The sequence below is a fragment of the Pollachius pollachius genome (genome assembly GCF_949987615.1).
Source record: "Pollachius pollachius genome assembly, chromosome: 12".
Taxonomy (NCBI): Eukaryota; Metazoa; Chordata; class Actinopteri; order Gadiformes; family Gadidae; genus Pollachius; species Pollachius pollachius.
Window position 1 is genome coordinate 9,712,769 of NC_136945.1, and position 18,221 is coordinate 9,730,989.

General features: G+C 43.2%; 3 protein-coding genes across 3 annotated transcripts; 1 reads left to right on the forward strand and 2 right to left on the reverse strand.

The window, feature by feature from the left end:
- Positions 1–2,741: 2,741 nt before the first annotated feature.
- On the forward strand, positions 2,742–5,200 carry slc32a1 (solute carrier family 32 member 1; the record flags this gene model as incomplete). Its single annotated transcript, XM_079747571.1, has 2 exons — positions 2,742–3,140; positions 4,016–5,200. 2 exons carry the CDS (start codon positions 2,742–2,744, stop codon positions 5,198–5,200), a joined length of 1,584 nt encoding a protein of 527 aa, XP_079603697.1.
- A 2,618-nt stretch (positions 5,201–7,818) lies between these two features.
- On the reverse strand, positions 7,819–11,633 carry aurka (aurora kinase A). The gene is made up of 9 exons (XM_079747573.1): positions 11,322–11,633; positions 10,936–10,994; positions 10,466–10,808; positions 10,325–10,364; positions 9,958–10,149; positions 9,428–9,566; positions 8,768–8,916; positions 8,434–8,608; positions 7,819–8,221 (listed from the first exon to the last, which is right to left on the reverse strand). Exons 2-9 carry the CDS (start codon positions 10,984–10,986, stop codon positions 8,036–8,038), a joined length of 1,275 nt encoding a protein of 424 aa, XP_079603699.1. The 5' UTR covers positions 10,987–10,994; positions 11,322–11,633; the 3' UTR covers positions 7,819–8,035.
- Positions 11,634–12,590: 957 nt separating this feature from the next.
- On the reverse strand, positions 12,591–17,556 carry prelid3b (PRELI domain containing 3). The gene is made up of 6 exons (XM_079747575.1): positions 17,440–17,556; positions 16,616–16,784; positions 15,020–15,109; positions 14,591–14,661; positions 14,386–14,488; positions 12,591–14,085 (listed from the first exon to the last, which is right to left on the reverse strand). The coding sequence occupies exons 1-6, from the start codon at positions 17,469–17,471 to the stop codon at positions 13,969–13,971; spliced, it is 582 nt and encodes a 193-aa protein (XP_079603701.1). The 5' UTR covers positions 17,472–17,556; the 3' UTR covers positions 12,591–13,968.
- Between the last annotated feature and the right edge of the window lie 665 nt (positions 17,557–18,221).

Genomic DNA, 18,221 nt, shown 5'->3' on the forward strand with positions numbered 1-18,221 from the left:
GAGTCTACCTGGTCTTTGTTTGGCTTTAAAGATAAGTGGTGTCCTCTGCAACAAAGAGAAGCAGAAGGCATGGCGGATTCCACCTCGGAAATACGAGGGCAAAACATCTATCCAGGATTCTCCAATTTCAAAAAGAGAGCGTTTGACCGTTCAGATTTGTAATATGTTCATGATGGTCACGTGTGTTAAGTTATAATTCAATTTAGGAAATACATTTCATAAATGCAGACACGTATTAACTATTCAATGCAATTCTTATATCCCCCCTCCCCTTAGTATCCTTTTTTTGTTTGGTTGTTTTTGTGGTTGTTATTATTATACTAATACGACGTTTTATTTCGGTGCTTTTCTTTACAGTAAACCCAGAGTTTGCCGTAAATCCAGTCCTTGTAAACCCCCGCCCTCCCCCGCCCCACTGGCCGGGGTGTCACGGCGGCTCTTTTCATCTTGCGACGCGCACACACACACTCTACCAGACAGTGCTGCGCGCGGATCAGAGGAGGGCTGCGGCGCGCTGATAACAGCCTCTGTGATTAACCCTTTCATCCTTGTTGGGGGTGTGGGGGTGAGGCGGAGCTAGCATTTTCCTTTTCACGATGAAAAAAATATATCCCACATTGTGAGCAAGCGAGATCGAGTTTGCCATGGCGCGTTTCACACAAGCCACAACCACCCCTAAAACAAAGCCTGTATGATTAGATGCGAGAGATTCCTGTTATGGGCCTTCTATGGATGCCTCGTTCCCCTTCATGGTCTCCGAAGAGAGGTCGTGACTGTTCCTTTAGTGTAAAATAAAAAAAGAGGCCTATACATTTCCCCCGCCTTTATTGTAAATATAATGCACCTTCATGACACGTAATTTACAATGAAACAACGTTTAATTTGCGCTGAATCTCAGCTGAGAACGCATAGCCAACTAAACAATGAAAATAAATAAAATGGGTATATTAATGTTCATAGGTCTAGTCTAAGCTTTTATTGCGATCTAGTAAACAAAAAAAAAATGGCGTACGAAGTTTTACAATTAAACGCGAAATTATTTTCATTAAGGAAAAAAAGAAACATTTTACAACAGCTGAGGAGAACGCGTTATACGGTACAATTTGTGAGGTCACTATTTCTGCCTTGTAGGCCCCACATCCCTGTATCACTGTATCACTGCCTCTTCAGACGCTTTGTCACGCTCTAGTGATGAACTTTGTACTCCTGCCCCGGGACACGTTCATGGGACGCAAATAGAAAGGGACGGAAGAATGTCATCCAGCCGACTCCAAGAAAACACCCCAGTCACCATGGCTCGTTTTCAACCCACGATTACAGCCGGTTATCTTGCTATATCTCCCACGGCCTTAACTTCAAATTTAATTTAGCAAGCACGATGAATATATAGGGCCTTAAAAGCCTGATTTAAAAAATAAATTCTAAAGTAGACCTAAAGCCACTGTAACAACGGTCTGCTTCACCGAAATCATTTGAAATTATTTATTTTTCAATCAATAAATCAATGCAACGGAAAGTACAATAAAAAAATGAACCCAAATGTTACATTAACGAAATTGTCCCTGCTTCCCAACGAACTGCGTAAAAACAGAGAGTTACCGTCGGCTGCAGTCAATGAAAACACCGAATGAATGGCTTATCAATTAACCCATTAAATACAGCGTAATTATTCAATGAAAGATCCCCCTTCTGAAAACAAGAAGTACAGAGTATTATATTAATATTGATCGCGAATCGCTCTTAGGTTCCACCTTACAATGAACAAGCAGAAAAAAACGCGTATTTTCCATATAAACTATGAATAAACAGAGCGCACTTCTAAAACTCGTTCCGTATAATCCCGACAATAAAAGTGAGATGGGTGCTACCATGAGTTCCACGTCCTTTGGGTCGCTATGAAAAAAAAACAAAAAAAACTTATTGCACATCTACTAAGAAAGTGATGGAATTGTCTGTGGGGTTATATATGCACGGTCCAACGGAGTTGAAGGGGCTTCTTCCATTTCCGCCCCCCTTTTATACACCTAAAGTTATGCAAGAATCGAGGCCTGTGGAATGCCATTGGACGTCTGGGTAAAATATTATAGATTATAGAACAGGGAGGGCATGGGGTAACCGCAAGCACCTCCCCTAGAAATGCAGCAAATCTCTCCCGTTTGCTTCTGGTGAGGGTGGACGCGCGCACTGGGGGTCCGGGGACGTGCATGTTGAAGCAGAGAGCGTGCATTGGCGGGCTGATGGTGACACGTGTCTCATCTCTGCCACCCCCCTCCGGCTTCACCGCACCGCATTGACATCAGTAGCGGCAACTGTCAACCCAACTTTGGGACCGCCGCCGAAATCGTGCAGCCCTGAAAAGAAAACGATATTATACCCAAACATTGCCGACCCCTGGATTGCGTAAAAGCTGTTGCGCGTCCGTTTGGAGCTCTAAACCCCGCGCTCCGAATCTCGGGCGTATTCGTCGTATCAGCGCGCGCAGGAGCAAGATGCACAGACGGAGAGCAGGCGTCTGAAGGTGACATGTACCTGGGGATGATCCAGAGCAGCAGGCGTACCTTGAGCAAGAAGTGGAGATAGCAACTCGATCTCGGTCCGCGTTTGAAGATCACAGCGTTTGAAATCCTACTCCGTGACTTTATCCAAGAGTTTTAAATTGGGAAAAAATAACCAATCCTATTTTAAACGACTGCTTAGAAAATACTTATTAGGAGAAACCGATTTGCATAGTCAAAAGCAAAATGGCTACGTTAATAAGAAGCAAGCTTTCTAATAAGCTGTCCAATGCCGCTACCTCGGTCTCCAACAAATCCCAGGCGAAGGTGAGCGGGATGTTCGCCAGGATGGGCTTCCAAGCCGCCACGGACGAGGAGGGTTTGGGCTTCGCCGCCTGCGATGACCTGGATTATGACCATAGACAGGGGATGCAAATGGACATTTTAACAAACGATGAGGCAGGAGCCGGAGCAGGGATCGGACCGACAGGCACAGGGGAGGGGGGGTTGGATGGCGACAGCCACTATCAGAGAGATGGAACCGGTCTGCCGCCCTCAGGCTCCAAAGACGCAGGTCTGGCAGAAGAAGATAAACCAAAAATTACCGCATGGGAGGCCGGCTGGAACGTGACAAATGCCATCCAGGTAAAAAGCTAGGTTGAGGAATGTGCTACAAGGCCCACAGTCAATCTTTTGTATCGTGAAACCCGTTGCCTGGCATGAAATGCGCTTGAAAACACCCTTCATGGGGACGAATGCGTGGCGCAGTGTCAATTTAATCATTTTAATGACTAAACCCAGTCGTCGGTGTTATTTTTGATCCTCTGTCTTTGTGTGCTTTCTGTAAAATTATGTCAATCATTAGGCAAAACATAATTGGTATCATCCACCTCGTCAGGGAGAAAACGCAAAATATGCATTGACGAGACTGCGGAATTTTACGCACACGATTTCAAAGAGAGAAGTGACTGATAAATCCATGATTAACTTGTAATCTGAATAATATGTAACCTGAAGAAACCATACCAAATAATCAAGAAATATATGTATTTGAATTCCTATAAAGTTACTTTCAATTAAATTGCGCGCGTCCATTACGCATCGAACCTGCGCAGGTATTCTGCCTTTAAATATGTCGAAGTGACAACAAAAAAATATTTTATAGAAAGTGAATATTGAGCAGTCAAATTGTCGTGTTTCTGTAAGTGGTATATAAAAAAGCCCTAAAAGCCCTTGTTGCTGGGGCGGTCGTGGCCAAAGCCACGACACAGTCAGCCAGCTATACGTCACACTGTGTCTCCTCTACCTCTTGATGACGAAAGAGGCGGGGGCTGAGGGAGAGGGGGGGGGGGGGGGGGGGGGGGGGGGCAATGCTCAAAGAATCGGAAAGCCCACAATGAAAACCGTTGTCCCCAGTCGTTCACCCCATGTGTCCAAAGAGATTTAGTTTAAGAGTGTCAGGTGAAATAATTTATTCAATACCCCCCATAACATGGCCCGTTTGTGTTTTGCCTTCGCAGGGGATGTTTGTGCTCGGCTTACCCTACGCCATCCTGCACGGAGGATATCTCGGACTATTTCTTATCATTTTCGCCGCCGTGGTGTGCTGCTACACGGGCAAAATCCTCATCGCCTGCCTGTACGAAGAGAACGAGGATGGGCAGCTGGTGCGTGTCAGGGACTCGTACGTGGACATTGCCAACGCCTGCTGCGCACCCAGATTCCCCTCTTTGGGCGGTCACATCGTGAATGTAGCCCAGATCATAGAGCTGGTGATGACCTGCATCCTCTACGTGGTGGTCAGCGGTAACCTCATGGAGAACAGCTTCCCCACCATGCCCGTCTCCCAGAAGTCCTGGGCCATCATCGCGACCGTGGCCCTCCTTCCCTGCGCCTTTCTCAAGAACCTGAAGGCCGTCTCCAAGTTCAGCCTGCTGTGCACGATGGCCCACTTCGTCATCAACGTCCTGGTGATCGCCTACTGCCTCTCCAGGGCCAGGGACTGGGCGTGGGACAAAGTCAAGTTCTACATCGACGTCAAGAAGTTCCCCATCTCCATCGGCATCATCGTGTTCAGCTACACCTCTCAGATTTTCCTGCCTTCTCTCGAGGGGAACATGAACAAGCCCAGCGAGTTCCACTGCATGATGAACTGGACCCATATCGCCGCCTGCATCCTCAAGGGCCTGTTCGCCCTGGTGGCCTACCTGACCTGGGCGGACGCGACCAAGGAGGTCATCACAGACAACCTGCCGTCCACCATCCGAGCCGTCGTCAATCTTTTCCTAGTAGCCAAAGCCTTGCTGTCCTATCCATTGCCGTTTTTTGCAGCCGTAGAGGTTTTGGAAAAAAGCTTTTTCGGTGACGGAGGACGGGCGTTTCCAGATTGCTACGGGGCCGATGGACGCCTGAAGTCTTGGGGTCTCACTCTTCGATGCACCCTGGTTGTGTTTACGTTGCTGATGGCCATTTATGTCCCACACTTCGCTCTCCTCATGGGGCTCACTGGAAGTCTCACGGGCGCGGGTCTGTGCTTTCTACTGCCCAGCCTCTTCCACCTCAAGCTTTTATGGAGAAAGCTGTTGTGGCACCACGTGTTCTTCGATGTCGCCATCTTTGTAATAGGGGGTATATGCAGTATATCTGGTTTCATTCATTCGATGGAGGGCCTCATAGAAGCGTACAAGTACAACATAGAAGAGTAGATTCAAAGTTAAACCATCGCTGAGAATTAGATGTCAATTGCAGATCCCCATTTTAGTGCAAAACACACGACTTCCTATTCAAGTGCAGCCCCTGCTTACTATACGCGTTCAACACATATTTGTGCGATGCATAGTCGTGCATCGATTTACGCACACACAAACACGCAAACACTCTATCTCTATCTCTCTCTCTCACTCAAACACACACGCACGCACGCACACACACACAAGCGCATACACACGCACACACACACACACACACACACACACACACACACACACACACACACACACACACACACACACATGCAGGTGCATGAGCGCTCACACATACGCGCCCATGCTCACACGGTGAGGAACAGATAGGTATATGGTGACTGAGCGAGTGATTCATTCCCCACACACTATATGGATAACATGATGTATTGATATGCGAACAACGCTACATATAAATATTTTCCAGTGGAGTGAAGGTTTACAGTATTGAACAAATCGAACTTGCAAAATGGTCAATATGTATTTTCATCGCTCTTGTGGTGGTCCCACACTTGAGAATACACATCATTAGACGTTTAAGGTTGTGATTGAGGACACAAATTTGACATATTGTGATTAAATGGCTAATAAGAAGCGTTTATTAAAAAATGCCACTTTCTTCTTTTTGGTGTTTTGCAGTATTCCAACATGCCACCCGTTTTGAGTCATTGATACGCTTCTGGAATTGGCTAATACGATTTTATTGCAATAACCAACAGTTATTGTTCTAACAGTCAGGCTGTTCTAACAATGAATGAATAGGAAAAGAATGATGACAGCAAATAATACGTGACATGTGGAAATTGGACCTCTCTCAAAATATTGGACCTAGATACCCCAACGTTTTGCAGCAGCTATACAAACTATGCATTGAATGTATGATATTCAGACACAAATATGATCAATTTGGGAGGACCAAAAATAACTTCCCAAATGTTTCTTTACATTGACGCTCAAACAACGTTGGAATTGAGCCTATATGTCCCACAGAAAGGCCTATGTCCTACAGTGAGGCCTAGAGCCTACAGTGAGGCCTATGTCCTACAGTGAGGCCTATGTCCTACAGTGAGGCCTAGCGCCTACAGTGAGGCCTATGTCCTGCAGTTTGGCCTAGGGCCTAGAGAGAGCTCTAGAGCCTAAAGTAAGGCCTATAGCCTACAGAGAGGCCTGGAGTATATGAGAAAAGCCTGGTTTGACATGTTGACATTTTGGAAGACGATAATACGAGTCAACACGTATTGTCTTGAACTGATTAGATAACAATAGTCCACTCTAGGAGGGGGGCTGCAAATTGAAATCCTTTAATCTAGGCCATTTCCGAAATGTTTTTCTTTGTGAATTTGAAATGTATATTCCGAGAATAGATTGATTGATTCTTTGTTCGAAATTCTGTCGTTTGGAGCTAAAATATTAAGAGATCAAAAAATAAGAAAATGTGCATAAAGACATTGTTCACTCTGTGCGATCCAATGGGTCATGTGGAAATGTTATAAAAACCGTATGTGTAGTGTTACTGTGGTTTCAAAAAGATGGAATGTATATCTCAAAATCGTTATCATATATCGTGAAAATGAATATTAAAGAATAAATAAGTGAAATTATATTGTAAAATTGTGAGTGGTTTTATGTATTAAAAATGAAAGTGTGGGTATCATGTATTTTTTTCTCTTTAATAAAATGCAAAAAGATGGATAAGTTGAATCCTTAGACATTTGTGGGGCTTGCCCAACGTGGCCAAGCATGATTTCATAGTTAGGAATTAGGAGAAGCCAGCCGAAATAAATGTTTTCGATTAACGCCCTTTTTTTATAGGCCTAACCGAGGGGCCTATAAGAGGGCCTACGATTGAAGCACTGCTTTAGTGGGGCCTCTCTGGTTTAAGGCTGCTTTAAAAAGGCGGAGTTGACCTACTGAAATCGCAGACATTTAAATTATACCTACCTGTTCATCCACTCTGTTGCTTAGGACCATCTGTGTAGAAATGCTTCGGGACAGAATATTCTCTCCTCTGTATAGGCCTGAACTCGTCACACGTCAGTCTTCAGCGCCACGTTATTTTGGACGAATCACACATTCCCTCGTTTATCTGTAACCGTCTCGTTGGATTAAAAAGCGCAGTACAAATGTTTGGTAGTAAAGAAAATATAGCGACAGTTATATTCAAATAGCGATGGCTCGCAACCATCAATGTAGGAAAGCTGTTATGCCAAAGGATAGGCTTTAAAGGACCTCTTGGCGTTTGCGCCACACTTCCCGCGTTACAACATTGCAGACCGTGTAAAACATATTCAAATAAAAAACAGAATGATAATGTATTAAATGCACATTTTATTTAAAACATGTGTAATATTGTATAATTGTAATATATATATAATTGTAGTTTAATACGTTTTATAAATCCCAACAGATGGGTGACGCTCGAGCACCCTCTAGTGTTCTGTTCAGGGAAACGCTTGACATGCAGAAAGGGACTCAATGCAAACCATTAGAGTGGCCTCAATTACCACGGTAAATATTCAATGACGCAATAATTTACCTTATATTAAGACAGAAAACGTTACTTAAGCAAAGTATTTTGCCTTTTATAATTTTTATTGTAATATTCAAGTAGTGGTGACATTCACCAATAAAAGTCATAATTACATAATTACAAACAAAGGAACAAATGCCTGCAAGCAAGCCATCGGCGTCTGGCACAAAGAAGTGATCCACAGTGCATACGAGCAGCTCAAGACCAAAAGGGCCGTTAGCTGCAGTTTCCAAAGCAAGAAAGTAAGACAACCACATCACAACAAACATTCATTTCTCCGGCTCTGGGCTGGCCGATAGGGACGTGGGCTTTTTGGTGGACTTCTCCACCACCCAGGGGTGGCACAGCACGCCCTGGATGGGCAGTCGGTGCAGGGGGTTGTGCTTCAGCAGCCTGCCAATCAAGTCCTTCGCATCTGCACAGATATTGGCCACGGCCGGGTATGTATATTCCACCTATAGGCAAAAGGGAAAAATAACAATCGTTTAGATGAGAGTTCTCCTCGTACAATGTTAATATCTTTATTTCACTAGCTCAACATGTTAGCAGTTTATTGGGACCCTAATCAAGAGAATTCAGGCAAGATTAAAGTCCTTTCCGATCAGCCCTTGTTGATTTAGCGTTGACATTTGAATACATGCTGGGGTCCAGGCGTGCGGCTCCTTACCCTGCAGATCTTGCGGTAAGTTTCCTCGTGACTCTTTGTCTCAAAAGGGGGCTTGCCCACCAAGAACTCGTAGCAGAGGACCCCCAGACTCCACAGGTCCACCTTCTCGTCGTGGGTCCTACCCTCGATCATCTCCGGGGGCAGGTAGTCCAGCGTGCCACACAGCGTGGATCTCCTGGAGCAGCAAAGAGAGGTACCACAGTTACGAATGTTCAAAAGTTATGAACAGCTCGGCTCCCAGGTTGAGGCCAGATAATACAAACGCTATACATTAGCGTCCTGCCTGATTTGCATCATTATTGGGATTGGACACTGTATTGGACAAATGCATTACCTGGAGGAAGGCGTGTGCACAGACCACCCAAAGTCTGCAATCTTCAGCTCTCCATTGGCTCCAAGTAAGAGGTTCTCAGGTTTGATGTCTCTATGGATCACCTTCTTCGAGTGGCAGTAGTTCAGAGCATCTGCAAGCTCCATTATGTACTAATGGCATTAAAAAAAACACAATGGATATCAGACATACCGTTATGGTTTTGGCCTTCTCAAAGTAGGGGGAGATGACACAAGTACATCTAAAAAGGTTCCTATTCATTTCAGCTTTCCAGTGAGGTTGCTCAACTTTGACACGTTACCACAATGACCATGGCAGCCAAGTTTGTCACAACTTCAGTGCGACTTAAGGTAGAGCTATGGTTGGACGTTGACGCAACACAATGACGCAGTCTCTTCGACACAGTTGTGAACCGGTTTTGGTTCCGAGTCAGGTTTAAGTTAGTGGGCCAGTCACAGCCCTTGCTTGCCGCTTCGATGCAAGGTAAACATTTTTGGGATGCACACGTCAGGCCCTTGCGGTGGACGCAAGGAGGATGCGAGGACGTAATGGGTCCGTAAACCCCCTTGCATTACGTCGACGTCCAACCATAACTAAGCCTTAATAGAGACACTAATGAACTCTGAGGTTGAGGTGTACAGAGCGACGGCCTGGAAGACTCACAGTGGCACTGCGCTCCTCGTTGAAGCTGCCACAGCGCTGCAGCTCGCCGTAAAGCTCTCCCTTGGGTGCAAACTCCAGGATGAGGTAAACGCGAGACGCATCGTGGAAGTAACCGTAGAGCCGCAGTATGTTGGGGTGCCTTTGGGAGACGAAGACAGAATATCAGTACCATTTCAGCATGGGGACGCAAGTGTCTTTAGCATGTTGCTCAAAAGGCTTTAACAACATGAGAAATTGGATTCTATTATGGCAATAAATGAGAAAACTATTATTTTTATTTATGAAAAGCTCTGAAGCTGGTGGGATTTAATAGTATTTCAATAGGAACCAATCACCACAATCAGAAAGTGTAGTAATAAGTAGATGCTGCCACCATGATGAAAACTTCAGCCTTTGTCATTCTAAATATGCCACGCTTTAGGTGGCAATAGGATGGCAGGGGAAGTGGGGAATCTACATGTGGCCAATAAATCACACGACATTGTGATTTATTGGCCGTTTCTCACTATCAGGACAGATGCGTTTTCTACCTGAGGTGAGACTGGATTTCCACTTCACGCCTGAGCTGGTGCGCCACCCCTGCCATCTCCAGCTGCTTCTTGAAGAGCACTTTCAGGGCCAGGATGAACATGGTCTGACGTTCCCGGGCCAGGTAGACATTGCCAAATTTACCCTTCCCCAAGGGACGGCCGATGTCAAAGTTCTCCAGGCTCCATCGTGCCCTTTGGGAGCAACATGATACTTAGTTAGATTATATGAAGGCTTGATTACACATAGTTACCATAACATTTACATTACATTTTCAACCCCAATGGAGGCGTCCATGGATTTACATTAGAATAAAATTTCAACTCTTAACACAATAATCCGCTTTTGAAAGAAAAACAATTATCATACATTGAATTTCCATTTGAAGATTCCTTCTTGGTTGCCTCGTCTAATGAAGAAAAGAAAACACATCAGTCAGGCATACCAATACACAGAAATAGGAGGGCAAGTGAATGTAATTAGAAGCTTAATTCTATTAATAATGATTACTTTGCGAAGGCTTCTTCTTAGAAGGCTCTGTTGTGTTTTTGGCAGGCTCTGGGTCAACTTTCGTGGCTTTCGGCTTGGCCTGACCAGACTGGACACTAGGCTTCTGTTGCATTGCAGGGTTAACGTTGGGAGTGACCGGGTTCCTGTTTTGATCAGCTGCATAGCTGGGCTTGACAACAGCGGCGACGTGCGATACGGGCTTCTGCTGGCTCATGGGGCGCTGTATGCGCTGTGGCCCGTTTAACATCCCTAGGACCCTGGGAGTGTGGCTCGCTGGGTTGCCAGACTTGCGAGTGGTTTGAGCCACCGGAACTCTCTTTGGACCCAAGTTACAGGTAGTCAGCTAGGGAGGAGATCATCATGAGGAATATTTCAAAAAAATGTTTAAAACAATGTCCGAACAAACCAAATACAGCTCAGTGTGGTGTGTAACAAATGTTCTAGTCAAGTTCATGCTTTTTTAATGATACCTTGCCTGCAGGCCTTTGCAGTTTCATATCCTTTCCACTAGCAGCATCCATGGTCTATTCTGTAAAGAAATGATTGCACATTTTATGGATGTTTCCAATTTAAAATTGATAATAATAATCTTGGATTATTCTCGAAATCACACGATTCAGTCTCACAGCAATCGTTACACAAGCAAAAAAATCTCTTCTGTACGGTTGTCATCTGCCTTTCTATTTAAATGCTTAGCGACTATCGATTTTATATATATTACAAAACGGTTAAACTACATACATATATATATTGCCTGAATCGCTGAATTATGTCCACCAGCAAGGATAGTCATCAATAAAAGGAGATGATTCAAGTGAATCACTAAGAACATTTCCAATATAGCAACCTTACTTACCTAAATATGTGTGCACAATTTCCAGATGAAATTCTCAACGCTTTGCTTTAAATACCGAAAATAAGCGATTAAAACGAACGAAGCTAAAAGCTTTACCTCAGCAGGCTAGCTTCAGCTAGCCAGTCGAGCTGCATACATATAATATATATCAAGGTTGTTCAAAGATCTACCTGACCACTCTAACCTCAAATAATGGAACAGGAGGACACAACACCGTACGACACAAAACGCAGCGTGAATAAACACTACAAAGCGGTGTCCTATTTTGGAGAAGCCACGAGTTCGGTCCCGTCAGGTTTTGACAATGGTTAAATACACTTCGTAATATTGCTTGTTCGTTGATTTCAAATGTCGCTCTTTTTAAAACCCTGAACGACTTCACCTCACGTGATTGGCTGAAATGATCGCCATTACTTATGAACCATTGGCTGATTTGGAAGCAGTTTCTGACGTCATCACCATGACGTTTTCAGGATAGAACTGTAGATGGCAGTACTGGCCTGACTAAAATTGACAAAATTATATTGATAAATATTAATCGATGAAATTATAATTGTCATTATTCTATTCTATTTGTGAGCAATATCGTCAACTCATCATACCCACTAAGGAACGCTACAATTGCTGAAGTCATTTGATTAAGGGGATTCTTGTACAAATAATTTATAATTACCAATTGGGAATTATGACGTCTCGGTGTAAATGGGCCAATCAGTTCTCAAATAAATAAGTAAATAAAATGTATATTAAATGTCAGACACAGTACACATTTATTTCTAAGTCCCACATGTTCAAACAAAAAAAAATGAAAACCACATCTGTTCTGGTAACGCTTTCAAATTCCCTAGCCACTCGTCTGTATATTGGGGTTGCATGTTTAATGTGGGACTTAAACATCTCATTCATTTCCGACATAAGCGATTTATTTTGACACATACAATTATACAATCCAAGCAGTTACTGGAATATTTGTTTATATCAATTAAAGATTAACAAAAATCTGTTTAATGAGGTTCAATCATCTTTATATATTTACAGTAGATGTATTATCATGTATTTTTCTTTATTCCATTTCAGCTGCAGGGGTTTCTGTATTTTAAAATAGTTTCTAAGCAATTAAAAGGAACTACATGCCTGAGCATGTTATGAAGTCTGCTCTTCATTAATAATGAGTGTCAAAGGAATCTTTGAGGATGCTCCCATATCCAAAAGTTATAAACCCAGAAAAGCTCGCTCTGCAAAAAAGCCAATAGTCAAGATAATTTCACATAATAAATAATCTTTAATAGTATACACAGAAAGGAAAGCCTTCACAATTTACTTTTTACATATGAAGACTGCTTGAATTGCACATTTCTTTCACAAGTTAGCTTATTATAAGGCTAACAAAAATTGTTCACAAAATCCCTAGTTATGTTAAGCAGCTTTGTTCTAACTAAATGAATTTTGGTTCCAAGTGCGAGCTCAGTCCCATCCACTCAGGACCGGTTGTATATCATTGTACTGGTAAAAGCCAGTAGATCCCCAGGCAGTATTGTTTTAAAAATACAAAACTCCCATTATTATCAGTGGTCATGTTCAGATATTTGTTGGTTTGTTAAAGTGCTGGTGTTTAGCTTCAACAATCAAAAACAGTAGAATAGTTATTACCACTCCAACCGTTTCAGCATATAAGTGCTTGCCAACACACTGAGGATGGTCCAGTTCAATACCTCAAAACATAAATCCGTGCTGTGTGTCTTGATCCCTTCAGGTTACATAAATATTAAATAAAATAAATCATACAAGAACAACATTACATTACATTACATTACGTATACAGGCTTGGCTCTAACATTCTCATCAGTTCATAGTTTGGAAGGGAAACCACGGTCACAATGTCGAGGCTCAATAGAGCTGTAGAACATCAGACATGAAAAACCCTGTTGGCTCACATTCCTCAGTGGCTGTGCCATGCCCTTCTCTCTTCATGAGACTGTGGGACTTAGCTACGTTCTGGTACCCTACAGATCTCCAATCCTCGAAAGCAGACCCAGGACAAACGTACCGTTGCATTCATACACCCGACCAAAAAACAATGTTCTACAAAACCAACCTTGGTGAAGACTCCGTACTCCGGTAAAAGACTAGCATTCTGAGGTCCTACACCACACAGTATTGATGCTCACCAATGTCACCAAAAGAGGGAGTAGTGTATCTATAGACTTTGGCACCTTTGAAAAAGAAAGCAAATAATAAACTAAAACGAAATAACCGCAAGATGCCTATACCTGTAACAGCAAACATCGACTCACTCTTTGTCCGTTTCGAACATTGGTGGTGTTGAACAACTGTCCCTTGAGTCTTGCACCTGTTTGCCTCTCTCTATAATGCCGTCCTCAACAGGGCTAACACCACACCCGGAAACCCTGTTTCAGAGTCCCCCTCCACACTGCAGTTTGGCGCACAAATGCCTATCTAATGTAGACAGCAGTTCATGGCAAATGGAGGGATATGCAACTCTGGAACACGTAGAACAGGCACCGGATCTAACACTAAAAAAGAAGGGAGGTGGGGGATGCTGATGCATGGCGACATTTTTGTAGTCTTTGTAGTGTTTTTGGCACCCAGACACAAAGGGGTGGGTTGTGGGCCGAAAGTGATGGTGTTATTTCGATGTAACCGCCGCAGCCATGGGCGTGCGTATTGTGCTGCGCGCCGTGGCCGCCAGCTCCTCGATCTCCGTGTTTAGACGTCTGATGACCCATTCCATCGCCTCGCGCCCCTGAAGAAAAGGAAAACAAAATGGAGCCCCAATGATTGCATGACAGCATGGGCAAAAGTTCAAACTCAAGAAAAAATGATAGTGTGCAGATGGTCATTTGGGCAAATATTTAACTGTAAAATTTGATCTATTAATTTAGTGATCATTTTACAAAAGTACAATCATCTGTTAGAGTGAAGACACACCTTTTCTTTTCTGACAAATATTTTGAAATGATTTGTTGTAAACAGTATAACAGACATGTACTTCGGAGTCACAGTCGTACACATAAAACAAGGACAGGTCAAGATCATCTCTCACCTTGCCAGCGTTGGTATTCATGGTTGAGGCCATGACTCCCTCCAGATAACTACTGAGGCTCACTCCCTTCACAGAGATGATGGCTTCCTGAGTCAATACCGTTCTAGTGAGAATAGAAGAAGAATATATGAGAACATAAGCTTTTCAGCACATGACCTGTACTAAAAAAGGTAGTGAATTTGCAGCCCATTCTGTTTAAACATACCTTTCTGGATCCTGAGGATGGGGTTTGTACGTTAACTTCTCATCCACAGATATCAAGTTTGTCAAGGTGATCTGTAGACACAATGATAAGCCAGATGTCAAGCAAAGATTTGTATTTGGAACATGAATTATCTCCAGTATCCAACACCCCTGAAACACCAGCAGCAGGATTATTTTGATCATTTTAAAAAGGTATATCTTCTCGTCATTATTCATTTAGAATATACAGTACCATTCAAAGATAATAAATGATAACATGTAATAAATGCCCAGCCCGAATTCCAGGGCAATTTCTAGATCACCAGATTATTGGACCTTTACTAAAGTTGTCCATAAGGATACAGTTAAGAGTGCATTACATGATGATTGAGATTTAGAGGATAGATGCACCTACACATGAAAGAGTGACATAATGAATGACAGTACTCACATTTGAGGACTGAAGTTCAAAAACCTTTTCTTTGGGGTCTACAACAGAGTGCTCCTGGATGTACGTGCATGTCCGTGTGTTGCCAATGATCTAATAGGAAAGAAACAAACAGCAAAAGAATAAAATGAAGTGGCCTACAAGCATATTGTGCTCGGGAATGGAAGGCAGCCCTGACCCCAACTGATGGGAGACAGCAAAACGCTTTGAAAGAAAAACACAGATTTTCTCATAAGGTCTGGTAACAACCTGCTGAACACCATCCAGAAAAATATGATGTTATAATGGTCGGGTTAATGGAAGGTCAACCAAAAAAGCCAAACCATCACAAAATCGAATTAACTACTTATTGAACCAAGATCTAAATCTATTGCTCTTGAACTTGGTTCACATTTAAGAACCTGATCAGACCTCAGCTGAACTTAGTCTAAAACAATCTGATTAAGATTAATAGAATATACACCGTTGACTACGGGGTCAATTGGGAGACAATGTCTGTAAATGGAATCAGACATCGTATTAATAGACTCTTTTGCCCTAGACTTCTGACATTAAAGACAATACAGCTTTTATGTTTTGCCCAAGGGCATGGGTGGAAGTCATGTGGTTACTCAACTCTGGCCCCTGAGGTTGGGAGACATGGGGTAATAGTGTTGAGAGAAATGTGGGTGATGGGCAGGTCCTACTCAACACTGGCGGTAGTTTGTACACCTGGAAACTGAACAAACTGTACACGCAATACATGGCCCCCTTCCAAATACTCAGAGTGCCTTATAAACCAGTAATTTACTCTATAGAACATACAAATAAAATAGAGTACAGCGATTACAGCCGGTTCAAAAGTAGCACTCTCAAATATATATATAAAAAAATGCACACACAAATAAACAAGTTCAGCTATTAAACTAAGAAGTATGCCTACTTCAATAGCTCACTTTATAACCCGATATTCTTTAGAATGTTTTGATACAAATATGAACAATGTGACCAGGAGTGTGAAACAAGAGCACCCCTATGTAGGGGCACACAACTCCTCACTCAGCCACACGACTGCAAGTTACAACAGGGACGTCCCTTATTAGCGAGGGGCTAATACGAGCTGGAATGTTACATCACATGACACGAGGTCTAGAAACACATAAACCGCACCCCCAGTGTCGTACAGCACGAGCTGTGACAAGAGTCATGGACTCATCCGGTCTGCAGCATTTCTAAAATAGCCTTACCTTGAGTAGCAAGGTCAACCTTGTTCAAACGCATTAGTCTCCCCGGCCTAATACACCTACGCTGTGCTGTCATGTGATTGGCTTTAATTGAACTTATTTTCTGTAAAGTATAATATTACGATGTGACAAAGTTTAACACCTGGCTGCCAGAGAGAGGGTGAATTTAAGTTTTATACTTTTTACTAGCTAAAGTGATTCCGAAATAAGCAGCATACAGGCCTACAAAAACGCTTCTCTAGCTTTGCTATAATTAACCCCTTGCGTCCCACTTTCATTGTTGAGTGTTTGTCTTCACGATACTACCATATCTAGCTATTATTAGAAACACATCAATCAATAATCGACAATCAATAATCATAACCTTGATACTTACAGACTTTACTATAGAGGGGAGGCCCCACTCTGTGCTAAGCAGTCGTTTACTGTGCAGGCATCCCTGCTTGTCTACGGATCTGTCCAGGACATCAACTCCGATCACACTGGGGTTCATGGGGTTGGGGTACTTCTGCATGGCAGCCTTGGTCACCGTATCCCACGGATGGCTGCAAGCAGAGGACACGGATGATATTTACATTTTATTTTGTCTAATCTTGCTAAATAATTATTTGGAAACATTATTCAGCTATCTCTACATGCGTATTAGCTAATTCACAGCGACGCGCATCATTTCTGAGAAGCCCATCTTGACACGAAAGAAAGGGTTATATAATAACTCCGCTACTTCCTCGCGTTGAATGATAGTGCATTTCATTCATGAGAATAGCACTACAATTTTGGATTTTAGCAACGACAGCATGGCGTAAGTGACAGAGACTGAATGGTCGCCATGGAGATAACGTGAACGCTAGTACGCCGTGACGCAAGTAACAATCGCGTCTAAATTTCATGGCTAAATTTAGGTGAAAGGTTGAGCGCGATGATGTACGACACCGGCACGTCATAATAGGCGCTGACCGGTTACGCAATCGCACCGCAATGTCTTGACCAATGTCAATCTTTAGCGGCGTTCTAAAATATTACATTTTATCTGTTAACAGTGTAATGTATTGTGCAGCTGCTTTTGCTGAGTAGGGACCAAGAACTACTGCCTGTTCAACAGAGAGGAATGTCGTTCTACATGTGACTGCCTTCACTGCGAATCAAATGATATAATCGCATATTGCGCACACAAGCGGATATCTAACCGGATCTACTTACTTGAATATGTGTTCTGATGTCCAGATCTTCATGTCTGATTATGGGTTGGTCGGGTACCCGGTGCGAAGTTGGAGTCAGGAGTGGAAAAGCCGGTAGGCACGGACACACTGGGCGAGTTAGCCGAAAGCTAAGCAGTAGTAGCGGTGCTACACTCCGCCCACTCCAGTAAGGTCACATGAGAAATTGTAGGCTACGTACTTCCGCCGCATTCTGAATGAAGGCACATAGTACTGGCTTGCGCATGGTACATAGCACTGAAGCTGGAAGGCATCATGTGCTTAGAAGTTTAGGACATTGACCCTTCTCTCTCACACGCACACACACACACACACACACACACACACACACACACACACACACGTATTTCAAGGACGAGAGAGAGTTAGACGGAGAAAACGCGGCATAATATTATTACTATATTATATTAATCATATTTAGAATCTGCTGCATGACACATCGTTTTGACTTAGCCTAAACTAAACGACAATAAACAGCAATGCAGTCGTATTGCTTCACTGATGACGGATGGGACATCTTGAAATTCCATTGCTATATGTGCTGATCTCATTGTAACCCAGATCCTCCATATCTCATCACCAACCCCTCGTTAGGACAAGTTTGGTGATGCACTGTGGAAACACATTGACACGTCACAAGTGCTTATCATGGAGTACAGACAGGTCAACTTTGGTATTGTATAATCTCTCTCTGCCAGACTTGTGAAATAGGGAGGAGGGCTCTTCATAGTTACCATGAAGAGTGCAATGCAATGCTGCCATAAT